Source organism: Prorops nasuta, unplaced genomic scaffold (genome assembly GCF_024137725.1).
Source record: "Prorops nasuta isolate Cenicafe-Biocafe unplaced genomic scaffold, Cenicafe_Pnas_1.2 PNAS00006, whole genome shotgun sequence".
NCBI lineage: Eukaryota > Metazoa > Arthropoda > Insecta > Hymenoptera > Bethylidae > Prorops > Prorops nasuta.
The window spans coordinates 2,667,851-2,693,226 of record NW_027116803.1 but is presented as its reverse complement, the minus strand read 5'-3'; the positions used below and the strand labels follow the sequence as shown (position 1 = coordinate 2,693,226).

The 25,376-nt window shown below is 41.2% G+C and overlaps 1 protein-coding gene across 7 annotated transcripts in view; it reads right to left on the bottom strand.

The window, feature by feature from the left end:
* tei (teiresias) overlaps positions 1–25,376 on the bottom strand; it is a 186,793-nt gene that overhangs the window by 111,770 nt on the left and 49,647 nt on the right. For all 7 annotated transcript variants that reach the window (XM_066728103.1, XM_066728102.1, XM_066728108.1 and 4 more), the window contains exon 3: positions 14,170–14,211. In XM_066728103.1, coding sequence (XP_066584200.1) covers positions 14,170–14,211 — 42 coding nt within the window. The remainder of the gene's footprint in view (positions 1–14,169; positions 14,212–25,376) is intronic.

Below are 25,376 nucleotides of genomic sequence, written 5' to 3'. Positions count from 1 at the left end.
AGTATTAAAGAAATGTGAAAAAGTGAAATGGAGAAAGAAAAGTAAAATTGGAAGGAGACGAGGATATCGGGCAAAACAATCTCCGGAAGCTCTACAATCGAATATCTTCTCTATGGCTACTTCTCCGCCAAGAATCTTATATCTTTTCAATCGGACGCGAAAAATATTTTGCCATCCAGTTCACCTGGTCCTTCGAAGAAAGGAATTTCCATTTCTCTTAAGGGACGCTGTATCCATTCTATTTCAACAGTTATTTCGAAACACCTGTTATTTGTACGTATATATTTATTTTTAACTGCACCTACGACTCGACTCACGCGTCTTGCTATTCTATGATTAAAATTGTAATTTATTTTAGGGCGTTAGCTTTAGCTTTATGAAGTCGTCAGAAATGGGAAGAGAAATTGGGTGGATGTCACGTGTATAGGGGGAAGGAATTTTGTGGTGCGCCGCAACGAAAATGACAGCGGTGGGAAAACGTCAAAGGTAATCCAGACGAATTGCTCGTTGGCGTTACCCTTCCGGTAGTATCGGTCGCATCAACAGCCTAATAACACAATATCATGACAAATATCTCCCTTCCAATCTCGCTAAAACTAAAAACTACCTATTTGCCAACTGGCAAATTTCGTCAGTCAACTTGGCAGAATTTATTTTTGCCAAAAAAGGGAGAAACACGGTAGTCTGTACAAGTCTTCATACTTTAATCAGTATATACCTTAGTAAACACGTTTCGTTATGAACGCTATATGCTCGATGCTTCACCGTTTCATTTAACAATCCTGTTTACGACGTCGTACCTGCTGTTAGGTGTAGATATATTTTAATTCAACAAAGCACCCAGCCACTGTTATACTGCTAAAAAGTGGCGCTTTTCCCGAAAGATATTTACCATCGTAAACATTTTTCTACCTCGAAAATTTAAACTTATTTTTCATACCCTAACGTTTTATACAAATTAAACTTTGGCTGCTTGATTGCATTAGAAAAACGGCATTTCTAACGAATCGCAAATGCGGCGACATGCTTCAACCGCTGAAGAATAAGAGTCGAAGGAGGAAAGTCGAAGAATGTTCGGAATGAGAAAGAACACCATGGAAATTTCTTGACATATTTTTCGCTTAATTTGGCTTGTTATTTCCGCAGTATGCACGAGAGGACTATAGTTGTCTGAGGGGGAAAGAGTGGGGGGGGGGGGGGGGGGGGAGGTGTATATAGGAAGGGTGTGGGAGAATCGAAGGTGCGGTGAAATGGGCAGGAACGTGTGACGTGTGTTTGTGTGTCGGAGAGGGATGGAAAAAATTGAGGCTGAGAGCTGCATTGATCCGAGAGGAATCACCTACGTGACACAAAGGGATGCGCACCGGCAGCATCGAGCTTCCATGTCGATCGGTGAATGCGCTGTTTTCTACTTCCGGTATAGCCAATGACCAGTCTCGATTCGGAGGAACTTTATGGTTGCTCCCTTCCCTCCGAACGTCGTTCTATTCCTAAAATCAGACGTGAGTGTGTAACAAAGCTGGTCGAGACCTGCAGGTTCGTTGTATTCGAACCACGTAATTCTCCGCGGTACCCACGGATCGGCCTCGTCACGAGAAGCTTGCAGGAAACTATAGACAAGCCGTAGCAACTTCGTTCGAACGAACGACGCGAACTTAGCTTCTTGCAGTCATTGTACCATTGCTGTAGCTCCCCCTTTTAATTAAACGCGATAGTCCGAGCTTCGGGCCTCTCTCTATATCTGTATATATATGTGTGTAGCATCTAACGAGAAAATCCCCGTCGTTATCGTATCGTACGAATGTTGTAGTTGGTGAAATTTGTGTAAGTAGCAACTGATCGATCGCTATGGTAATTCCGCGGGACCCAATCTTCCTGGATTATGGGGAGCTCCTACGAACCATCCCCCCCAACCAAGATGAACAAGATTGAACTGCAGTGGAGACGGTTAAGCCCAACTTAATCGCGTAATCCATCGGTACGAATCTCATTGTTCGATGCACAATAGGTCAGCTTGCATTCAGCTTTTCCAACTACTTTTCTCTGTCTAGCAAATCAGAACTAATCACGGACTCCAACGAGATCTTCGCGATCCATAATCCCGAACGCAAGCTTCGCTGAATTTCAGCGTCTCGCGTTTCCCTATGAGAGGAAAAAAGGGAGAACCTGCAGGCAGCGTCGGCCGATACAAAGTGCAAGTCAGCTTTAACTGAGTTTCGCTATACTGACATAATGGAATTCGAGTGGAAAGAGTAGCGAGGAAACTTTGGGTTACGTCAAGGATTAGATTTGATCACGTAAAATCGGTCTCGTAAACCGAAGGACGGTCCCGGACAATCCTGGCCCGAGTCTCTGGCCGCTTTGGCTAATCCGCGAAACTTTTTACGAGGCAAAACACAACGCGTGTGGAGCGGTTACACACAGGTACAAAGTCTAAATCGGCTGTCTTGTCTGGCAGTTAAATATATGTGCCTGCTCCAGCGTTTGCCCCTCCCACTCAAACTCTCACCACCACCACCGCGTCGTACAAGGACTCACCAAGTAGTTATCTCCTGACGTAATTATAACTCGTAGTTTCAAGTACTTTAGTTCCCCAAGTTGAGGGGATGGGAGTGTAGACGCGAAGAAGGATAAAGAGTGGAAAGGGGAAAATGCGAAACTGTGAAGAGAGCTGAAAGGATGAAGAATACTCTAATACTCCGGAAGCTCGAGGAAGATGAGTGAATTTCCTCCTGGGACTCAATAGAGGCGGAGAACAGCAGTGGAAAGTGTGAATGCAAGGACATGGGACAAAGACAGCTAAATGATAGAGAATGAGAATTCTATAGCTATAGAGGGCTCGCTGAACGAATTAGGAAAAAGAAGATAAATTGAAAAGATAAAGGGAAGAAATTTTGGAAACGTGGAAAAATACATTCTCTACCCAGAATTTTCTATTCGAAAACATCATTTGCGCATATCCAGGATACTGTATGTTGGAGTGGGTACAAATATAGAGACTCGATTGTACTTGAGAAAACTTCCTTTCTCGTTGAGAGTCTTCGTTGCTGTGTAACCAATCATCTTTCAACAGTCATTTCAGTCACTGAAGCTGTCTTTGCTGCTGCTGCTGCTGCTTTTCCAATGTTCCATGTATTATTATTATTATATACAGGTACCACATATGTATTTAATATACAATTACTGCATGGTTTAAAGTTTCCTAATGGTAGACAGCTCTGAATTCACGATGCGAGCTATGCAAATTACGTCTTCAAGGGCTGCCTGCCACGAATGATACGAGCTAAAGGAGCACATTAACAGGGAATATTAATGCTGCACGTCCTTGCACGCCACCCAATTGAAATATTCTGCATTGCTACATTAAGCAGTCGCATATTTCGATAATAATAATTGATGCTCGATTGACATTGCAGCTAAGTATATATGGTATACCGTTTTGCCTGGCATCTGTCTCTCTATGAAACGTGCGTTTCCATAAATAAATGCACACACACACACACATGCACACATACACAGTCATTACATTTACTAATTATATAAATCTGCAATAAAAAATAGAGTATTGCGCATTGTGATCAACCAAGCAGAAACTCTTCCTTCTGATAGTTCTTATATATTGAAAGGAGGATTTTTTTGATTGATAAGTTGGCTTGATACATTAAAGGAATAGTACAGGGGTCTTTTTATTTAGGACAAAACCGACACGATATTCCGAGAAACGTTTCTCGGTTAGCAGTCTAGGAAAAGTTTCTTGTCAAAGAAGACTGCAGTCTCGTGTTCCAGTAGTGAACTCTTAATCGTGAGTGACACATCTTAAAAGAGTCTACCCCTATGGCTTTTGATATACCCGTGAAAACAAAGAGCAACTTCCAGGAAGACGTCTGCAAGAGATCAGCAGGTGCACCGCAAAATGCTTTGCGCTCCTCGGTAGCTTTGAGAACGCTTCGTTAACTCAACGTTTTGTATGCAAAAAATTACCGAGCTTTCTTCCAATATTAAACATCAGGTTCATAGTCATTTTTAGGCGGAAAGCAAGTAAAATGACCGATAAACGTTTTACCTTTGAAATTTTATACGCAATAATTATTATTGTAATTATATCGTTCTCTCCCTTATGCATATTATTACAAGTTCTCGTTCAACGAATAATACAATTTCTCTGATTTCAACTGCTGATAATTCAACGTGCAAAAACAGTCTGATTGATATTAAATTCTTCGTATAGGAAAAAGTTTAACTTTTAACGAACGTGAAAATGGTAAGTCACGTACCACGAACATGGCTTGTTTCTGGGAAATCGCTGCTTTTCACCATTCAGTCGAGCATAATCATACGTGCAGATATGTAGCAGGCAGTACATTTGGCCTGGATCTGGAATCGGAAATCGTGCTTCTCGGCTCACGTGACGAATTACGGAATTACTCGCGTGTATTTTAAAGCTCTATTGCAATTTTCACGATTACCGATAAAAGAAAATTCCAAGCGTCTCGTTACACCGATGAGTGCTATTTCATTGACATTGCAATTGCACCGGTTGGTATTTCAACACCGTTTTACTAATTGCTAGACCGTGGACAATCCGTTAAAGCTATAGCTTATCATCAAAGTGAAGACAAGTGCAGGTTTTTTCCTCCAGCGACTATAATGGCATTGAACGTGTCAAGTGGAAACTCGCGAGAGAGTCGACGCAATTTGACATAAACTCAAAGGAAAGCCTAATATTACGAGCCCTTACACCATCGCTCTTTGTGCAAGACCATCAGATCGCTAAATTGGCAAAAACTCCGCCCCCTGGCGTTCCAAGCCTCAAACGTTTCCTATTTTTATTGTTGCGAGGCTCCATTCAAGTTATTTGGCTCGACCAGAACCTCCACCACCACTTACCCCTCTCGCGAACCATTCCATTTTCACTCTTAAAATTCATACAGAGTCTCTCTTAAAAAATTATTTCATGAAACATGCAAGTGTAAACTTTGTACTGCCCACGAGCTGCCATGTGATAAACTAATTTTCTCTCGTGAGTCAATATATGGTTTTGTTTTTCCCCTGCACACCAGATAAATAAAAATTCCACCTTACGCTATACTATGTTTAATTATGCACGACGAGAAATGAATCACTCAATGAACGAGGCTAAACGACTGTATCTTAAAAACTATGGCATGGGTAACCTGGTAGATAAACTTTGCTAAGCTGGTCTTTGCGAGAGTTTATAAGCGAACGTAACAAAATTTAATCGAAAGCATCGTGTTTTATTCGATGCTATTTGTTATTAAAAAATAATTACATTATAAAATCTTATAGCAACATGCCATTATCGTTAATTAGCAAGCTTTTCTATTTTTAAAGTAAGAATTTATGAGAGTGGAGATTTAGGGAGCGCGATCAATTGGGTAAGGAAATTTAAAGAATTGCTTGGGATTCGGGAAAGAGGAGAGAGAGAGGGTCGTGGATGGGGCTGCAAAGAAGCGAAAGTTATTTGCTGGAGCTCCGTTTTCTTATTGCGGTGATAAATCTTGGCTGGCGGTGGATTTGGCGAAAAAAATTCGTGGTGCGCTTAACAAGCGATCGCTTTGCTGAGTTTATACAAGCCGTCTCGTGCTTGTCGCTAGAAAACAACGATGCACTTTGGGAAAATATATGAACGATTTCACCGAAGCAGCTACACGCAGCAGACTTTCCCATCATAGTCGTGACTAGACTGTGAATTTATATCATGCTCATGTTCCTCATCCACAAAAAACTCTCTCTCTCTCTCTCTCTCTATATATATATATATATATATATATATATATATATATGATATAACCACAAACTAACCGGATGATTTTCCTGAAATATTTATTGTATTTTAAAATGGTCCATTGAATATATTTCGCTTTTAATTAATTTTACCAACCTCTGATGGTGCGAAAGCTTCGTTTTATTTGGTCTGACAGATTCGTCGGATAATTTGGAGAATTTTTATAGAGACTTTTGTTATATTTTTCGGTCTAGTTTGCTCATGGACGAATTATTCCGCCCCATGTCAAGTTTCTCTAAATCGTTCTGATTAATAAACTTGTTTGTCGCAGCTCCTTTCCGGGAACGCCAAAAGATTACGGTTTCAGCGGGGGAAACTTCGCCACTGCTGACTGAAGTTTCAACGCTATTAGAACTTGTGTATAAACCAACACGTAGTAGCGTGTATTTGGTAAATCCTAAAAGCACGTGCCATAAATCAAGTATAAGTGCATCTACGTGAAGCGAGTAAAGTCAAATATGTAAACTTAGAAATTTAAATTTAAATTAAAACAAGCTGCCCCATATTTAAATCAGCTTATCTAACGACTGAATAATTATCGCAAGCTTTTTAAATTGAGAAACCGAAGGGATCGTTAGAAAATCAAAATGTTCAGTGATTAAAGTGTCAACGAATTCTGTTCAAAGGGACTCCCCCTTTATATATATATATATATATATAAGGGTGAGGCAAGCTCATTTCTCTTTTCTAATGAATTTTGAGCAGGGTAACGAAACGAAATAATTTCGACGATCTGCTTGTTCTAATTTTCTCTGCCGAACACTTTTTGGGGCTTCGGGAATGAGAATCATCCCTTCCGGCTGCCACGCTTCCACTTTCGCCAGCCCAGACGCCGTTTTTGGACGAAGCAGTTTTAACGAGAGTTGTTTCGAGTTGTTTCAGTAATTACACCATAACTACATGACCCCGGTCATCCTTCCCCCTGCACCTCTCGTTTCCTTTCTCCCCAACCACCAACCCTTTCTGCCAGGATATACGCAAGTGCCGCGAGACAATTTCTTTTTATTTCTCCGACGACAGGTAGACCACCATGCGTTCATTAATCTTTACTAACAATCCTGAAGAACAATGTTAATCAGGAGATCGAACAAGCGAAAATTCAATTAATGTTATTAATCTTTCACTGTACACGAATTGCGGCGATAAACGTCTGTAGCCAGCGGATTAAATTATTTGGCATTTCCATTTCAGATGGATACGATTCTCCTAAAATATAGGTGAAAGAGAGTAAATATTGCAGTAGCTATATTGATTAAAATAGGCACTGTGGCTGCGAGAGTAGCGTACGTAGCTCGGAAGGATGATGCAATTTCCTCGCAAGAGGCTTGCTCAATAAGATGTATAAGGGACAAAGGGATGATAGGAAGGTCTTATCTACCGTATCGATAAATATCGGATACGTTAAGGCTTCTCCTCTTAGCGTCTTCTGACCGCATAACCCAAGTATTTTCTATGAAGTCAGATTAAATCGTGTTCGGAAAAAGCTGCTCGAACAAGGGGAGCTCTTCCTGCAATTTCACAGTGGCGGCTGCATTGCGCAGTTAAGAAAATTCCTTTATCAGGCCTCGCTGGTTTAACGACTCCTATGCGAAGAGACTTTGATAAAACGTCCATTCGATTCCTGACAACGACAGAACCAAACTTTCTTTTCTCGGTCATAAGAAGCTAATAACCTGTCAATACATTATTTTTCCTTGTAAATTCCTATGCATCCTTCCAGATGACTCCCTCTCGTCAATTTTTTCCTATATTAATTAACAGCCTTTAGTCGATCAGACCATTCATCAGTGTGATCGTCGTTGATATTCATAGAAGTATATCGAATTTGAAAGTAGCTTATCTATTTACTTATTCCGATAAAAATAATAAAATTCTACTAATTTGTTCTAGTTTCCCTGGAACTAGCTCTTCTTTCGTTTAATTTCAAGAGACTGTGACAGTTATTGGCAGTTTCTCCATCAAATTTTTGTTGCTTTAATGATAATTGACACTCGAATCTTTTTCGGTCAACACATCTTTCTTCCTTCTTATCTTCGCTAAATTAATACACGGTAGACTTGAAAAGTGTCAATATTTGTCTTTCCTCGCACTGGCGAGATTTTTATTCGAAGCAAGAATTCTCGTTGCAGTTGCACGAAGCCGAGAAAAGTATTGATTCAAAAAGCAATATTGCTTACGATGTATATTTCAATTTAAATTGCGATGTTGCGCGAGATTAATAAGCAGTTACTCATTCTTTTTTCCTCGGTGAAAGGATTTCTCACTCCAAGGACCATTAACGTCCCTGTCTTGCCAGCTCGAAGATATTGCAAGCCCGTGCGACAATTTTTTTCTCTTTCTTCCTTTTAAAGTTTTAACTAATGATTTTCCTTTTTTCTTTCCGCCATTCCAACTTGTCATTTCGCTCGTTTTTATCCCTTAAACGGTCTTCTGTCACATTTCATTTTTAACGCGTAAAAATATTTCTATAGTATTTATATGGAGTAGGAGGGGAGTTGGGGGGGGGGGGGGGCGAAGGTAATATCTGTGGATCATGGAATTATTCTGTCCGGCAGCTAATTACCTTGTTTCTCCAAGCAGCGATGCGTCTAGTAAATACTCAAGTACGCAAACATTTACACGCTTACCTAGTCAAAATATTTGTTTGCTCATAAATCGTTTTTTCGGTGCAAGCGACAAATATCGATGGCAGTATGGCTTAAGTGCAGTTTGTTTGATTTGTTAATGTACATTTGTTGTTCGCCGAATGAATGGACCTCCATGAATCAAGTGGAGAAAAAATCATACACCGAAATAACATACTTTCACCCCTGGCTTAAGACAATATTTTTCACGCTGTGGTAAGGATTTCGTTCCGCGTAAAAGCAAAAGCTTCATCCGAAATTGGCAAAAGAAAAAAAGAAAACAGGCTGTTTTTCTTCCCTCGTGAACGAATTATCGTCTTCCCAGTTTTTTCCCTCTTCCCCCTTGGGGTGTCACGACCTTCCATGGCGGAAATTTTTCGTTCAATTCTCGCCTTGGGATAAGGATAACTGTCAAAGTCTATCCTGACTTGGAAAAGCGTCTCTAGTTACATTCTTTGTTAGACTTTTTGCCTCTCCGCGACGCTGTTTCATAACTATTTTCAGCGTCGAGCAAAATAATTAAGTTCCCCTAATGATTAAGTCGATTTGCTAAAAACTGAGCTGAAAGGGAAGATAAACGAGATGGTTGAAGGGAAGGAAGGAAACTATAATGCGAGAAAAAATTGCGTAGCATAATTTCACTTGGGAGAATATTTCGCGGCTTAAAGGGATTCGCCGTCAAGTGCTTCTCTTTTCAAAAGTCCCAACGTATCTACTGAGTGGGTCGAAAGAACGTACCTACTTCAGAGTACAAAGAACTTCTCTGGAGCCATCGAAAGAGTGGATACATAAGCTCCAGCTCCACGACGAATCTCTCCTGATCTATGTACCTCGTGTGTATATGTACCTGCGCGCACAAATAGCCCATTGTCCCACACATTCTAACACACACACACACACACACGCGCGCGCGCGCGCGCGTTCATATAAGTGAATCTCAAACTTAGATAGAGCACGAGTACCCAAAGAAAATACAGAGAGTCTCGGCTTATTATAAATAAACCGCGGCGTATTTCTATGAGACTGCGTATATACACAGTAGATTTCGTACGAAACTCATATAGGCGCTACGTTGAACCTCGACCAAAGCTGCAGAGGCATGCCAGGCGGAATCCTGATATCGAAAAATAAGAATATATATATATATGTCTCGCGCGTATAATTTAAGCACGACGACGGTGCCATTTTCTCCTTTTTCATTTAATAAAGTCTGAAAGCAAAACGCTTTCTATAGCTGGAGAAACAAAGATAACTGTATTAAACGGATCTCAAGTGCTTTCTGTTGCTGCGGCAACAAAGATAAGTGCATTAAAACGGATTTCGTTTCGAGGCCGGAGATGATGACAAGCCACTTTGTTAATTGAGTTTTCCTCTAGGGGACGCCGTGTGTTCTTTGACTGGACAGTATAAAAAGCTCAGGTTGAATTAGTTTAAAGCATGCATACGATAAGCAAACTCCTTGCGTAACCCCTCATGGCTGCAGATCTTATACCTTTTCGCGTTACTTTGGTATATATATATTTGGATGTTATTATTACGTCTAAATGATTTATCCTGTCAATTTGTGCATATAACGCTGTCGGTATCATTGTAAAAGTGCGGATGTCGTTCCACGTAGCAGTAAAACTCGACGTTACAATTCTGAGATATCCATAGTTAGTTGTAACACGGCGCGGAATTGAACTTCTCCCATTATATCGCGGCAAAACTCTATGACTGGCGAAAACTTGACGAATTACGAAGTTGCAAAATTCAAATGGAATCGCGGTAATAGCGAGAAAAGACGCATCTCGTTCCACGACCAGAACTCGGCAATAGTCTGGATAAGCCGGTGAGATCAGCCTTTCCTGAAGAGTAAACTAGTGCTTAACCCTGTTATAAACCTACCCTGATATCTTTCGTGCTTAACAATTTTAATGCTAATAAAACCTATGATTAATCTGAATTATCAACTACGTCCGCATTCGATACAAGTTGGAATAGAATATTAATATCAGAAGGGATGGAAAGCTGTTAAAGCACGTTATATATTTTTCGGATATGGATTTTGGAATTGGAAGCACACACGGAGCGAGTGGGAAAGGCGTTATTAAGAGGATAGCGAATTGTCCGCGAAATAGATTGGGATCGTTGCGTGCGTATTGCTAAAAAATTGCGGAGGAGACTTTTTTAACGCGCGGCAGAGTTCCTCTGTAGCAACAAAAGTGAGAGGGTAGGAAAGGAAGAGGTAAAAGCACTGGTCGAACCCATATAGCGCTCGCGCGCGCGACCCATTCGAAAGGTCACTGAATTCGTTTCATTCGCATTTCGTTTATTTTCAACGACGCTTTTTCCATCCAGGCGAAACGCCCCCTTTCGCTGTGGCCTTTCGTCCGTGCGAGCGAAATGCGACATGTACAACCGGCATTTTGACACGAATGCACCTTTGTTTCCCCAAGATCTCTCCCGGTGTTCGAGCATTCAAGTGACAAATTGATTTTAACCCCGTGTACGTTAGCTGATGCGTCGCGTTGCCTCGGGAACCTGGCAAATTTATCCCATAAAGCAATCATTTTAATCATAATTAATTTATAATTGATTTTCCCGACGGTCCCTTCGCTTTACGCCCTAATTATAATACAATAGCACAGGTTGTTTACTGATGGAGCAAAAGGTGAAAGATAGTGGTAGAGCGCGCAGCGAAACGAGCGAGATAGCGATTCTTTTATCAAAAGTTGGGCAAATTAAATGGGAGATCTGCAAAAGAGAGAAAGAAGGGTCGCGAGCGAGAGACTGGAGGGTGCATTCTGGGAATTTTATGGATGGAAGTGGGAATGCCATTTATTACCTGGAGTATTTGCAAAAGTTGAGGAAGTAAATAAAGACGGTAGGTGGGAGATAAGAGTCCTTATTGAATAATCTGGGAAATAATAAACAATGCCTATATATCATGACTGGGAGACTCTCGCTGGAGCACTTGAGAAGTAGATGTAAAGCTGCGATAAGATAAATTGCTCCCCAGCGTCTGTAGAAAGTCTGATTAATGAAGCAGAACATTTGATTTTAATAGATGACCGAGCTTTCGTATTTTTTTCCTTGTTATTTTCCGAAAGCACCGCCGCTATCCAATTAGGTCGAATATTATAAATCAGCCAGCTGGAAGGAAACTTGCAGGAGTTGCTCGCACATGCAGCTCTTCTAGAATTATGATTTTCTCTCTTCTATGACGAAAAAGTTTATAAAAATAATAGTAATGTTTCCCCTATATATAGGAGCCACTTGATTCGGTTAGAGTTATATTGCATAGGTGCAGGGGTGAGGAAAACTGTAAGAATGAATGCTTGAGGTAGTTTTCGCAGTTAGCGGTTATCCTTGGCAGGGATCGCGTCGCCTTTTACTGGGGTTTCCGGTGACTCGACGGTAGTTACCAAACTGCGCGAAGGATGCCGCCAGAAGAGAGGATAAAACGAGGGTGGGACCGCCGAACTAATCAGAGTCGACCAATCCCAGTCGTTTCCCCGAGGAGGTTTCCTCTCCGCGGACAGGATAATTTAAACTTTCCTGCGCGGCGAGCTGCTCCCGTATACACCAGTCATTCTGTTAAACAGAATTAGATACGAGCGTCAAATTCAAACGTTCGCCCCTTCGCTCGTGCTGCCTCTCTTTCCAAGCTGCACTCTGCTGCACAGTCCCACTGCCATCCTGTCTTCTCTCCCTCCGGGATTCAAAAATTCCTCGCGACTTTCCGATTGAACAACGCCCCTCTGCACACTCGTAGTACCATATTTGTATATGTATATATATAAACAATAACGGAGAACAAGGTACAGCAAATAGTTAAAGGTTTATTATTAATTAAACTTATCGCCAACGCTTATCCTGCTAACTCCAATTGACCTTCTCCTCGTGAATATTACATTAAAGTTACGCAAGAAAGCTCCTTAAAAAGTTCCTTTAATGCAGAACATCTTAAGCTTATTTTTTATTGTTTCTAGTTAGGACGCCGGCGCGGCGCAGCGGCCTCAGGCATATCTCCATCCCAAGTTTTATGCTCGTATTCCAGCCCATGTTATGGAGTTTAGCGGAAAAATGAGACGCATTCTGGCAAGCCACAACTCACGTGACGGCGTAATTTAAAGTTCTCAAGTTTCCAGTGAAGCTTGCGTTTAACCTTAACCCGTTTCTTGCCAAAAGACTATAGAATAATATTTCCATTTTTCCTGCAACCTCTTGTGGCTAATGCAGCAAATCCGTCTTAAATCACGCTCGAGAAATTAATGTACTTTTAACCACGTGATTAATATTTGCTGAGAATGTATATAGAACATATGAAGATTCTTTCGTGCTAATCGTCAAACTGCTGGCGAACATTTTATTTTTATTTTCGTGTGGTAGTGCTTCGATAAGCTGGGATATACTATATATATATATATATATATGTATATATACACACAATATGACGAGAGGAAGGTCGTCGTCTTGGGTGTATTTCTTGCTGACTCGTCTCATTAAAAAGTAAAGTATTCCGTTGGCAAATGCCGAAAGATCCTGCACCCCATGTGTACCAACATTTTCTTCAAAAGGAGTGACAGCCCTTTCAGCGAGACTCGCGCACGCGCTCGACCACCTTCTTGAAAAGGAAAGCGATGGTATCTGCGTATTTTCACAAGGACAGGAAAACACTTTTGGCCCTACGCACTTATTTGCGGAAGCCAAACGATTTCAGCCTTGCACGCAATATGGATTCGCCTAATTGAACATTTGCTGCCTTTGAGGGAGCCACTGACTTTCGTAAAAGAAACGACCGAAGTCTCGACAGAACCTTCGGTAAACTTACTCTAAAACTTCCCATCAACTTCCAGCTATAGCTCGATGAGTATCCTCTTACCTATACCCCTGATCGATTTTGAATTACCGAAAATCAATAGCGAATATATGCTTGATTACCTCATAAAAGCAACCCATCCTCAGCGAGACTGTAAAATCATCGATAAATTTGGAAAATACAAAAATTCTAATTCAAAAATAATTCCTCTCTTGTATAATAATTACGAAAGCATGAATACTGCAGTGCGTTCGAAAATAACAAATTTCGAAGCGTTTATCGGAAACTCGAGCAGTTTTTTATGTGTATAATAAAATTGCATGGGAAAAAGTTGTCTAAACAATTGTGGCGATATTTATTCTTGCATGGATTTCTCTATGTTACAATAGCGTGAGTTTTTCCAGTTGCATCTGAAATTGCAACACGTGAATGATTTACTACATTTGTGCACGCATTGCTGGCTACTACCACAATTTTGAGATTCGTTATTGCCAACTGATCCGTGTCCGGTCACTGTAGCACGCATTGCTGCCAGCACACGAACCTCCGTTAAATCGGCAATAATGAATCCTTGCCGAGTGGCATAAAACAAGATAACGACACTTTGATCCAGTCGTTGTTCGATATGTGTTTGCTTTTCGATGCTTCGAAACTAAATAATAGAAACGTCTGGATACATCGATTGATTCAACGACAATTTCAAAATCATAAAATATCCAATTGATTGGTTTTTAAAAAGTATGAATATTAACTGTAGAAATTAGTTAAAAGCACTATTAATCAAAAACTTTACTATCACATAACATTCAATCTGTCATCGAGCTGTCTGGCATTTTGTGGAATTTACATGACCAGGAAATGTCGTTTTGTCATCGTTTTTCATTCGTAATAGCAAATGCTTTCACTTGTATGATTGATAAGCTGATGCTGCTCACCTATCCTTGGAACTTCGGTCCCACCATTTCGTTGCCTGGTACCTGCAACAAAAATAGAAATTAAATGATTGGGGTTAGTTTTCGATTGAAGTTTTAAGTTGATGATGGTATAACGTTAAATGAGGAATTTATTTATTCTCGAAGAATCTGTTTTAGAATACTTTCGTTATGCTATCGGTACACTGGCAAAACTTCTAAATCAATTGGTGTACTGGGGAGTGGATGCGGGGTCCAATCAAAACTTTCGAAATCTACAAAGTTTGCAAGCTCCGTACCCCGAAGGCCTCTGTACTTTCCTCACGGTCCACTTCTCCTAGTTCTTTCAGTCTGCCATTGGTCCGAATAAATTAATTTTGCGAGCTATTCGAAAATTATAGCAAGTATCGATCGTTTCGATCAAACCACAAAATAATTTCTGTAATTCACCCTAATTTGGAAGAATCGCTATTTCACGAGGGAATTTATGAGACTCAATTATATATACATACATATATAAAAATGGAGCTAGGGGGGAGGGGGGTTATTTTGCAAAGAGAGACTTTTTAGATTTGACATCTCTATTATCACATTTTCGAGCATTTTACTGAAAGTTCGTTCTTCAACGACCATAAACGACAGACTTAACGCACTTCGAAAGCCGCAGGCTCTCTCATCCTCATTAGCTTTTATCCCCTTTATTTTTTCCTTTCCTGTCCTCGTTCCCGGAACTTTTCAACTTTATCTCGCTTTTTGACCTTTCGGCCTCCCTGAATTACAAATCGGACCTGCCCGATGGCTAATCCATCCTCCACAGCGGACAAAATGATGGAAGCAACGAAGGTGGAGTCGAGAGGGCACAAGGTAACGTTTCAATCCCGTTCATTCGTGAAGTCTGCCGGATGTTGTTTGAAAAGTTTCGCTTCAAGTTGCGCGAAAGCTATACATACAGTTTATTGACGACGGCACGCGTATCTTCTTCTTCTTCTACTTCTTCTGTTTCTTTTTCTCCCCCCCCCCCCCCCCCTCCTCCTCTTACACTTTTTCATTGCAAGAGGCAAGTACCCTCCTGCTTCCTAGTTTTTTTTAACGATCCACTTCCCTTATGTCAGGACATCCCCCATTGCTTCCTTTTCATATATATATACGTACAGCTAGAACTTTAGACCGGATTCAGTTTATTAACAAGCATCAAGCCCGACTTCCATTTAAGCAGCTTACGCGAGGAAATATTTTGTCGCTGCAGTTATACGTGAAATTTTCTCAGAATTACCCATAATCCTTAACGTCACAGCAAGGTTACATCCTGAATCACCGAGGAAAGATTTGGATAATCGCAAAGTCAAAACAATAAAATGTATATGGTTTAGTAGACATAATTTCTAGTATAGAAGATCAAAGGGGAAGACGGATGACCGAAAATACTCGAAGATTAAACGTAGGTGGGATCAGCGAGACAGCGAGGGAATTAAATGGAGAGGGGGTGATCGAGCGAAGCAGTAAACCAATGAGGTCGTTTTCAAAGCTGCATTTCCTCGGGTAATTGGATGGATATTTACCGTGTCGCGGGATCGAGGAAGTCTTGCCATAAATCAGTAAAAGCTGGTCGGGTATACGAGCGGATATACGAAAACTGTCAAATAACGAGGGAGAAAAGTGCAGGCTGACGCAGGTATATCGCGAGAGCCTAGTCGATACGTAACGATTTTAGCGATTGATGCGAGTAGTCGAAGAGGGGAGGAGAGAAGTGTCGGGGTTGACGGCGGGTTTGCGAGAAAGATGAGAAAAGAGGGAAGGTTGGTTCGGCTGGGTGGATATAGGAAGGAGGAGGGGGAGGAGAAAGAAGGTTATAGCGCGAGGAGGCTCGATAGGGGTGTCGCATACAGAGAAATGGTGTACGCTCAAGATGGGCTAGGTACAGCTTACCATACTGCGGGTTTGTGCTCGGAATAAGGTTCAGTGTGGGGGTTCGTGCATTCGAACTACAATATCTCGGCGAGCGTGTGTGGGCTGCGGGGTGAAAAGGGATCGAGAAAGATAAGGGGGACGTGGGCTGACTCGTTACTTGCCGGCGATAAGAGATCGTAGCTAACTTAACCTCACCCGAGCTGTTCTGCGACGAACGAGCCCTCGCAGATCGGCAGGGACGGAAAACTAGAGTGGGAATAGCTAGTGGGAAGGCTAGGGGGGAAGCGACTGCTAGTGCCGATATTATACGACTCTCCTGGTTCCTTAACACCCGATGCGCCAAATATTTCACCAGCGATAGCTATGCGCCATTTACGCCTGACTCCGCGCCACTGAACATCCAATGCTGAACACTGGACCCGCATGTTACAGACTCGCTTTATCCCTTCCAATCCAAGTCCTCCTTGCGATTACTCCCACCTTCCCCCCGCCCTCGCTAGCTTACTGCTAAACTCCTTCAAAAATCTTAGCTCGATCGATATATACATATATATATATATATAGAACAGGGAGAAGAGAAAACTTGTTAAAATTAAACGGTAAAACAATATAATCTATCAATGAGAAACGAGAGAGGATTGAAAAATTTTCCTGTTGATCTTTGACGATTAGCAAAGTTTGCTCGGCTCGTTAATAAAATTGCAGCGTTCCGTTGGCTAAGGGTGTCCACAAACTAGTCGCTTAGCGAAGGTAATTAGTTGATTATACACGGGCAGGTAAACGGGCGGGCACGATGCAAGCTGATATGGCGCACGAGGAGTAATAAAAATTTAAACGTGGTCTAAACTGGTGGGAACGAGCTTAAACGCGCTGTTAATAAATATGTAGGAGAATAAGGTTTCATAAGCAACCTGCAGCTGGGATTTTGTCGTTGATCATAAAGGAACTATAAGCTCGAACTTCGTCATGAACGACGTTCGAGTGGAGAAGTCAACGAGTCGCATCATGAATTCTAAACCAAACAGTGATCTACCAATAAGACTAATTTCAACTACAAGAACGACTCGGCCCATGGCAATATCAACTTTGTGGCAAAGTTTGATGAATTTGCAAATGCAAGGAAGCTATAGTGCATAGCGCGAGAAGAGTTGATCGATACTGATAAAAATGAGAAGCAAATTGAGATTATGGGAAAAGTTGAAGGTATACCGCTCGATAGGATACCGCATTCATCGGGGAGAAATTAGTATACTAGTAAAAGCTAGTATTGCACGCTAATAAAATTACGGAAGTTTCTCCCCGTGTCGGCGAGTTTTATCGCTTTGAAATCTTGTTTCTGCGCGGCGACATGACTGGCGACGCATATTTGAGTTAATTGCGAGATCCATCGAAGCACTGTAAAGCGACGCTTGGAAATTACTTCGTTATGCAGTCAGCCGCAAAGGCAATGTTGGTGAAACCTTGTGGGTGACAAGGGGGATGGTTGGTCGAGAGTGTACTTGCGCAGAGTCACCCCCGCGTGCGCCGATTCCCGCTACGGTGTACTTACAGGGGCAAATGTCAAATCGTTACTCGAAACTTTACCTCTGCAACAAGATTACCCGTCCCTTTGCCATCTGCCCTGTACACCCCACCCCCTCAGCTACTCTATCGTCCCCTCTTTTCTGCTCCCTCCCTTTCACCTCCTCTCGCCTGTATATATAGCACACCCCTGCATCCACCGTGTGTCCTGACCCCAGAAAAGTCGAAAGCTGCGCCAGACGAGCGGAATATAAATGAACGAAAGCTGAAGACGGACCGGATCGATCGCGTGATGAGGTGGGGCGAAATGGAACGGAACACCTATCCCGGAACTTCCGGCGGACCCACGATGGATATAAAGCTCGGTAAACTCGTGCTCCAACAACGTTCTTGTCACGCCGTTGAGCTACTACTCTTACACACTCAACGACTTTATCACCCTCTCCACACATTTTCTAAGAAATTATCAAGCGAATAAATCTGGAATCCTTCATCGATTTAGCAGACCTATATGACCAGCCGATGACGTTCCATCGCACCGATAATAGCCATGAGAAAATTATTCAGGACTCGGTACATCGATCTGGCACACGGAATATCGACAATCGACTCCTACTTGATGGATATTTAAATTAGTTTCGCTTTCATTGATAATTAGTCGAGGAAGGATTATTATAGGATTATGCAAAGGACCGCGTGGAACGTCATTGACCCAACTTTCGTCTAACCGAATTAAAGCGAGTTCGACACGGGACTTCCGGTGAATAAGAAGCAGAGGCCCTGGAAGCGAGTAGTCATGCCTGGACTCTCACGATATATATATAATACTCGCTTCAGTTTGATCCAATCACGCTTGACCCGTTCGCGAATACGTCTTCCAGCCAAAATCCGAGTATCGTCCCAATATAGTACGTGATTTTAGAAAATTCTCGATGAAATTGTTCGCGCTTGTACCACTTGGAGAGTTTCCAGACGTTCAGTTTTGCCGGCTTACTCAGATAAGAATTTCGTTCACGATGCTGCTTCTGCAGGGCCGGACGGGGGGTGGGGGAAGCAGGGGGTAGCTTGGCGAATGCTGGAAAAGGGTGGAGATGGGCCCCAGGAATGCTCGTCGGTGATGCAGGCAATAAAATTTAGATATGCAACTGGAAGTGAGAGCGGCAAAAGTGCTTAAGCGAAAACACAGCGACCTCGAGTTCGCGTTCCCTTTGAAAACTTTGCTATTCGAAGAGCAACCCCTTCGCGTGGCTCTGCCTTGCCACTACCGTATTTCAACGATGATATCCGCACGCCCAGTGAATTTCAAATAAAAAGCCTCGAATTACCAGTCGCTTTCCAATCGCAGCTTTCATTCACCCTGCATATATCCCACCCTCTCGATCCGTGCACTGCAAATTTCAAACTAACCAAAATAAATTCTCAATGATAATTCCATCGGTTTTATTATTTATCCCGGTGGACGTTGATGAATCCAAATTAAGAGGACCTGGAGTTGAGTTTAATCGTTGCTAACGCTCGGAGGTACCTAGCCAATAATATATATATATATATATATATACGGGGTAGGCATCGTCGATCAAGTAACATTTTCGAGAAGCGATAATGGAGGCAGGATATAACGAGAAGCCAGCCAGCGGTGTTATCTCTATCGGAATCTAAGTTGACGGCCTCGGGAGAGAGAAATACCTTTAACCGGCATGGTATGTCTAATCCCTCTCCTCGCCCCTCCCTCCACCGTTTTCTTCCTAATTAATGATTCGGATCTCATCTATCATTACAGCTACTGCCTCTTCTCGCGAAATTACGAGGAAGGTTGGGCAAGGGTGGGTATAACCAAGAAAGCTATAGCAGCAGCTATGTGCCGCCGCTATATACACTTGAACTCCGGGCTTTTCCTAATTAAATAACTTCAAGGCACTATCCGTTACTTCGGCAATACTCCACATCTACACGTCCATCCGGATTCGGAACGTCCGTTTGTCTAAGGGGAACACGGGATGCCCATTAAGCGAATTCGCGGAATTCGATATCTCGATATCTGCCTTCCTTATAGAAGATCCGACCTGTTTTCCCTCCTCCCCTTCCTTTTTTTCCCTCCCACCCTTTTATTTCCTCTCGCTATTCCAAGCCTTCTCTTCGTTATCCACTTTCCCAGATCCCTCGTCGACTGGCGCAGTAAGGAACAATATTTTCCCAACAGCCAGCATGATCGTAGCGGACTTTCGAAGGCAGCGAGTTTCCGAAAACATTAGGATAAACTAGGAGAGACGCGAAAGGGCAGAGCGCCCTCTAAATATCTAAGCGCCAGGTCCCAAATAAGAAATACGGTAAAACCGATATAGATGGGCCACCCAGATAAAAGTTCAGGACTGCTTCTCGAGGAGCAAGAAGCTCAGACTTCTGTTCTAGGTATCATTTTGTCCCGCTGTACTCGTAGGTGGAACTTGAACGAACATACTGGCTGTCACGGGAGATCGTGGAAACGTTAAAGTTTCACCGGCTTCTTCATAAATATTTGAAAAAGTTTCACCGGCAAGGGAGATACTCGCTGGAACGACTGAAACACGAAAGAGACAATGTCACGTTACCTACCATTTTCAGGATCTCTCTAATTCTCCCATTAATGCATCCCGGCTATCATTTATGATTTTCAAACAGTCCTCCTACTGCTTTTAGCAGCCTCTTTCGCCTCGATTCATCTTTAAATGTTAACTTCTTTCGTCGAACCTTGCATTTTTGTACGAATAAAGGAAATATTCTTTAGTCGCTGAATTATCGTGATATTATAACGTGAGAAAGATTATATATACATTAGCTATTGCTTAAGTCTAATACCGATAAAGTTGGCAGGAGCTAATTAAGTAAATGAGGCGTGAGAAGTGTATGGATATATAGTATATGTATATATTGTGTAAAGCCTGCTTATATCGGTGTTGCGCCCCTTTAAAAGGCCGCTAATTCACGGCGCAGCACTAACGCCTGCATATTACTCGCTGAAGACTTAATCCGTGCGATCTACTTCTCGCAATGAAGTGAGCCACGTAAGACGGTTACGACAGCTCAGTAATTAAGACGATGGATGAGAAAATTGTACACAACGAAATGTATACTAACTTCTTGGATGGATAGGGATTTCTACACTAATTTATTCCACTGCACGAATCTTCATGCATAGCACTGCCTAATTTCTGTCTGCTATAATTTCAATTCTTTAGCAATTATTTTTTTTTCTTAACTCATTTTTTGCTGCCTTTGTATAATTACAGATTTCAATGCTGTTGAAAATATATAGGTATATATACCTTTATAAATAATTTAATACATCATTATTCTATGCTCAAAAGTGAGTATTGAAGGGCTGTGGATAGATTTGTGGAAATTAGAGGCATGTTCGTGAATCGTAGATGAGTTGAGTTGAGTATGACGGTCCAAAATATGGTATCCCATCGATTCTCGTTCGGATTCCGGCCGTGTGGAAATTCACCAGAATCGCGGTGACCCACACCCGTGTGGAAGGCTTGAAATTTCGCTTGTGGCTATGCAACTGGATATTCAAAGCATCACTGTCGATCTTTCGAGCGGCGTTTACCGCTTCTCCCCGCCATCCCGTGCAGGCCTCCATAAACTTTATCAAAGATAATTTTTGCACAATCTCCTCTGCTTTATGTCATCCTAACTATATATGGCTCATCGTTCTCTATTTGCAACTATATGGATAAAAATTGTTATTTCATCCTTCTAAAATATATAATTATTAATAAAATTGCTCGTTCCTATTTTAAATTCTAAAAATTCCTAAGAGACATTGTGATAATTTGGAATAAATGCGTATATATATAAGTGCAGTTAATAAAAGAAAATCCATAGCTTCGATGCTTTACGTATATTTAGCAGTAAAATTCAAAACGATATATCTATATACAAGTTAATATGATTTAACGTAAAGTGAAAAAATTTGCAGGAGTTATAAGGATTATTATTATATTAGTGTTACATTATGATAGAACCACAGTGAATCGCGTGCACGCATACACTGTCAAGTATCGATGTTAATTTCTACTGCATGTGTATAGCTCAGTAATCTTTCAGCTGACCGATGGAAATTGATCAAACACCCGAAATTAATGAATGCCAGGGTAGATGTAATTCTAATTTGGCCCCATAGGCAAATCCGCATGAAAATTTGCGATAAATGCAAGCGTCATACTTGGTCGATCAATCACGCGCGCATTGCGGTGAGATAGTCTGGCTAAAAGTTACTTTTTTTTTTAACTTCATACTTATCTGACCTGAGAGCAGCAATAAAAAAATCTCAAAAGTGAAGTGATGAACAGGAAATTTGCATCATCGAGAAGTCACGTGAAATATCGTTTAATAATTCACAGGTTTTATCGTCGGAAGCATATTTTCCAGCAGAACATAAAACCCTTACTAAAACGCTATAATATTTTAGCTGTAAAAATAATTTATAATGGAATAATTTTACAGGCCGAAATGAAGCATGCTTGCAATTTGAATTATTGAAATTATGGAAGGAAAATCTTGATTAAATTGAATGATGGAATCCTTATTATTCAAACTTGTTCGAATGGAAAATTTTCAGTAATATCACGCAAGCATTTCAATTAAAACAAAAAATTTGTATTATCTTCTTGAACTGTTAGCAGTGGGTGCACCGTGGTGAAATGAATTTTCGGAAAAATTCAAACGTTGGTTTGCTAGCACGGGTAATACATTGGCCAGACGCGTTTTAAAATGCAGCCTGCATTCGACACGAATTTGAAATAGCTTTACTTATTCGGCATCCAATGGCAGTTTGCGCCATCCAGTGGGGATCTTCATATTCAAGTATTTTATACGCGCATACATATCGCTTGAAATCATGAGAAGGGCTGCGAATTTTGAAAGAACAGCAAAACGAAAGGTGTAAAAACGAAGGGAAAGAAAATAAAGAGGTTCTGGAAGGAGAAAAGTGTTAAGTATTTCGCAAGTATATCAAGAGTAAAATAAAGTCAAAATTAAAATAACGAAATCTTAATGCTAAAATAGCTTGAAATAAGAGGAGATAAAAAAAATCGGTAATGTGAATTTTAAAAAAATATCGGGGATGAAGGAGGGGCCGGCTTTCTCATGGGTAGACCGAGGGTAAGGAAAAGCTGGAAAAGCTGCTGATATCGCCAGGCATGTCTTGTCAGCCCATCCATTATTCAAGTCTCGCAGCTTACAAGTGCGCCCGGCCACGCACGGGCTCTCATTAATTTGCCTTATGTGTTTGCTTAGCGACGCTCGGTAGCCATCTCCACCCAGCAACTTTCAGCTCCGACCGCAACTGCCCCCAGACCGCCCCATACCTCTAAATGGACACGTAATTTAACCTTAAACTCCCATCTACATCCCCCCGGAATTTTTATCAGTCCCCATGCACCGACGCCTAAATCATTCGAATTGAACTATCAAAGGGATTCCTAAACTCCAAACTTTTTATCTTTTACCTTGGTTCACTCAAAATTGAAACATTTTTTGTTTGCAAAGTACAAAGGGCGTATTGCAAATATACCTTTAATTTTGTCTCATTATTATTAATTTATAATGAAGGTTTTCAGAGTAATTTCCTACGCTCAGAGGCTAACTGTGGAATAGAGTTGGAGTCGGAGGACAAAGCTAAGGGCGTTATCCGTGATCTCATTTGCATATGGAGCTTGGGGCCGTATAGGCTCGGGATGAAATATCGTCAGAGTACCGCCATTATCGCGAATAAGCTGTGGCTTCCCGCTGAAGTACGCGCCAGTAATCGAGTCGAGCTTGCAAGCCCGAGTACCTATCAAGCGGCTCTAGCTTGTCCTTTCTCATGTCACAATAGAAATTTACGCGAACCTCCGCCTTGTGCAACCGCAAGCTCTGCCTCCTCTACCCCCCCCCCCCCTCCTCCTCACTCTGTCTCTCTCTCGTCCTAATAAAAAAGAAATTATCAAATCAATTAAAATCATGGATCAAAGGGATTTTCACGAGACATAATCAAATGCTGAAGGATCTTTCGTACAAACTTCTAATTAAATTCCTCAACTATGATAATAAGCCTGGGCAACTTTTCTTAAGTTCTTTTTTTAATTTACGCGTTTACTTGCGAAACTTTATACGTGCTTAGATGGAATTGGTGCTAAATCTCTGACAGTTTTAAATGAGTGGTGTTCATATTTTACTGTCTCCCAATGGCATAAGAATGATGCTCCTGACATCGACTCATCCACACAGAATATTAATTTGAATTTTCAACATCTGTCAAAATAGCATCCAGCTAATTTTCATAGTATTACTTCTGCTTCATAAGTTCTCTACTGTTATATGAAGAAATTTCGTGAAATCTAGTTTATATATAGCTATCTGACGATGTTATATAGATACTTTTAGTAATTAAGATCGTATAATGCTGACGGATTTTGGAAGTGAAGCTCTTTGGCACCAGTTTAACGTAATGCGAAAGCTTAATGACTCGGTAGCTATTAAAGGTGCATATACTCTAAGAAGAAAGATTACTCTCTATGGGAAAGGATTACGTCGATCGGCCTCCTCCCACCTAGCTGTCGATAACAAAATTATTGCCTCTTTAACCTTTCAATCCGTCATCTGCAATCAAAGTCTGTTAAACACTTGCGAAAAATTCTGTTAAAATCGTTAGCCTACGCCTTCAACCTTTTCTATACCAGCTAGAACTCCCCCCCCCCCCCCTCAATAAATATATCCCCCATACTTCCAACTTTTGTTCAACCTGATAACATTGGTGCAAACCCAATGAACATTAAATAACAATTTTTTAGAAAAAAGTATATTAAAAAAATGTGTAGCAGATTGTTGGGGAAAGCGGAGGAATTTGGCAAATGATGAATTACGCTGGGAATGGCAATTAGCATCCTTCCTAATTAATTGGTTCTTGGGCAGAATACGTTAACTACTAGTGACTAATCGATCGTGTGGTTATTAATACATTCTCCTGATCGAATCTGTTACAATCAGGATGCGAAAACGAGGCAATTTTTTGCGCCAGCTTTCCACTCGGAATAATTTCATTTAAAACTTAAGCTGCAAATAACAGTTTGAATAATTATACCGTCAATTACCAATACAATTATTATATAATAGTCGCGATTTGCCTAATTTCTGTGAATATTAATTTCTTGGGAATAAACCTTGGTGTAAGTATATTTAATACTGTTCAACAATTATAAGCCTAAGACAGTAACAAACAAGAGAAGGGCCATTAGTGCTACTTGATCTTTCACGCTGCGTTTTAGTTCAAAGGAAATATCTCAGATGACGTTCTCTGCGTAAATTCCGTAATTCTCGAAAAGCATATCAACTGATCAACACAGAGCGGCACAGAACGGTAGAGAACGCCAGAGAACGCTTTGGGCCGTTAGCATGCAGTTGTAGTTGGTCTTAGTGTACGGACAGTAGGTAGTAACTGGTCACTGTCTGCTCGCTATCGGTAGGCCAATGCAATACAGAACATCAGGGGGTACACGAAGCGAAGCCGATTAATGCAAATGTCTAAACTATTGCCATCAATAGGATATACTATATATACAACGAACATCCATTAGATTGATGTAAATGTACAAATCGATATAGGTTGCTACAAACGAAGCTACAATACATACTCTTATATTAAACGCGTGTAACTGTTGCTTATTGCAGAACTATAATAATAATGTTATAACGTTGTATCGAATTTTCAACATTCTGTAAAATTTGTTTGTGTTCGTTCTATGCATGTATGCTCGTGCACATGGGAAGATTGTATGCAT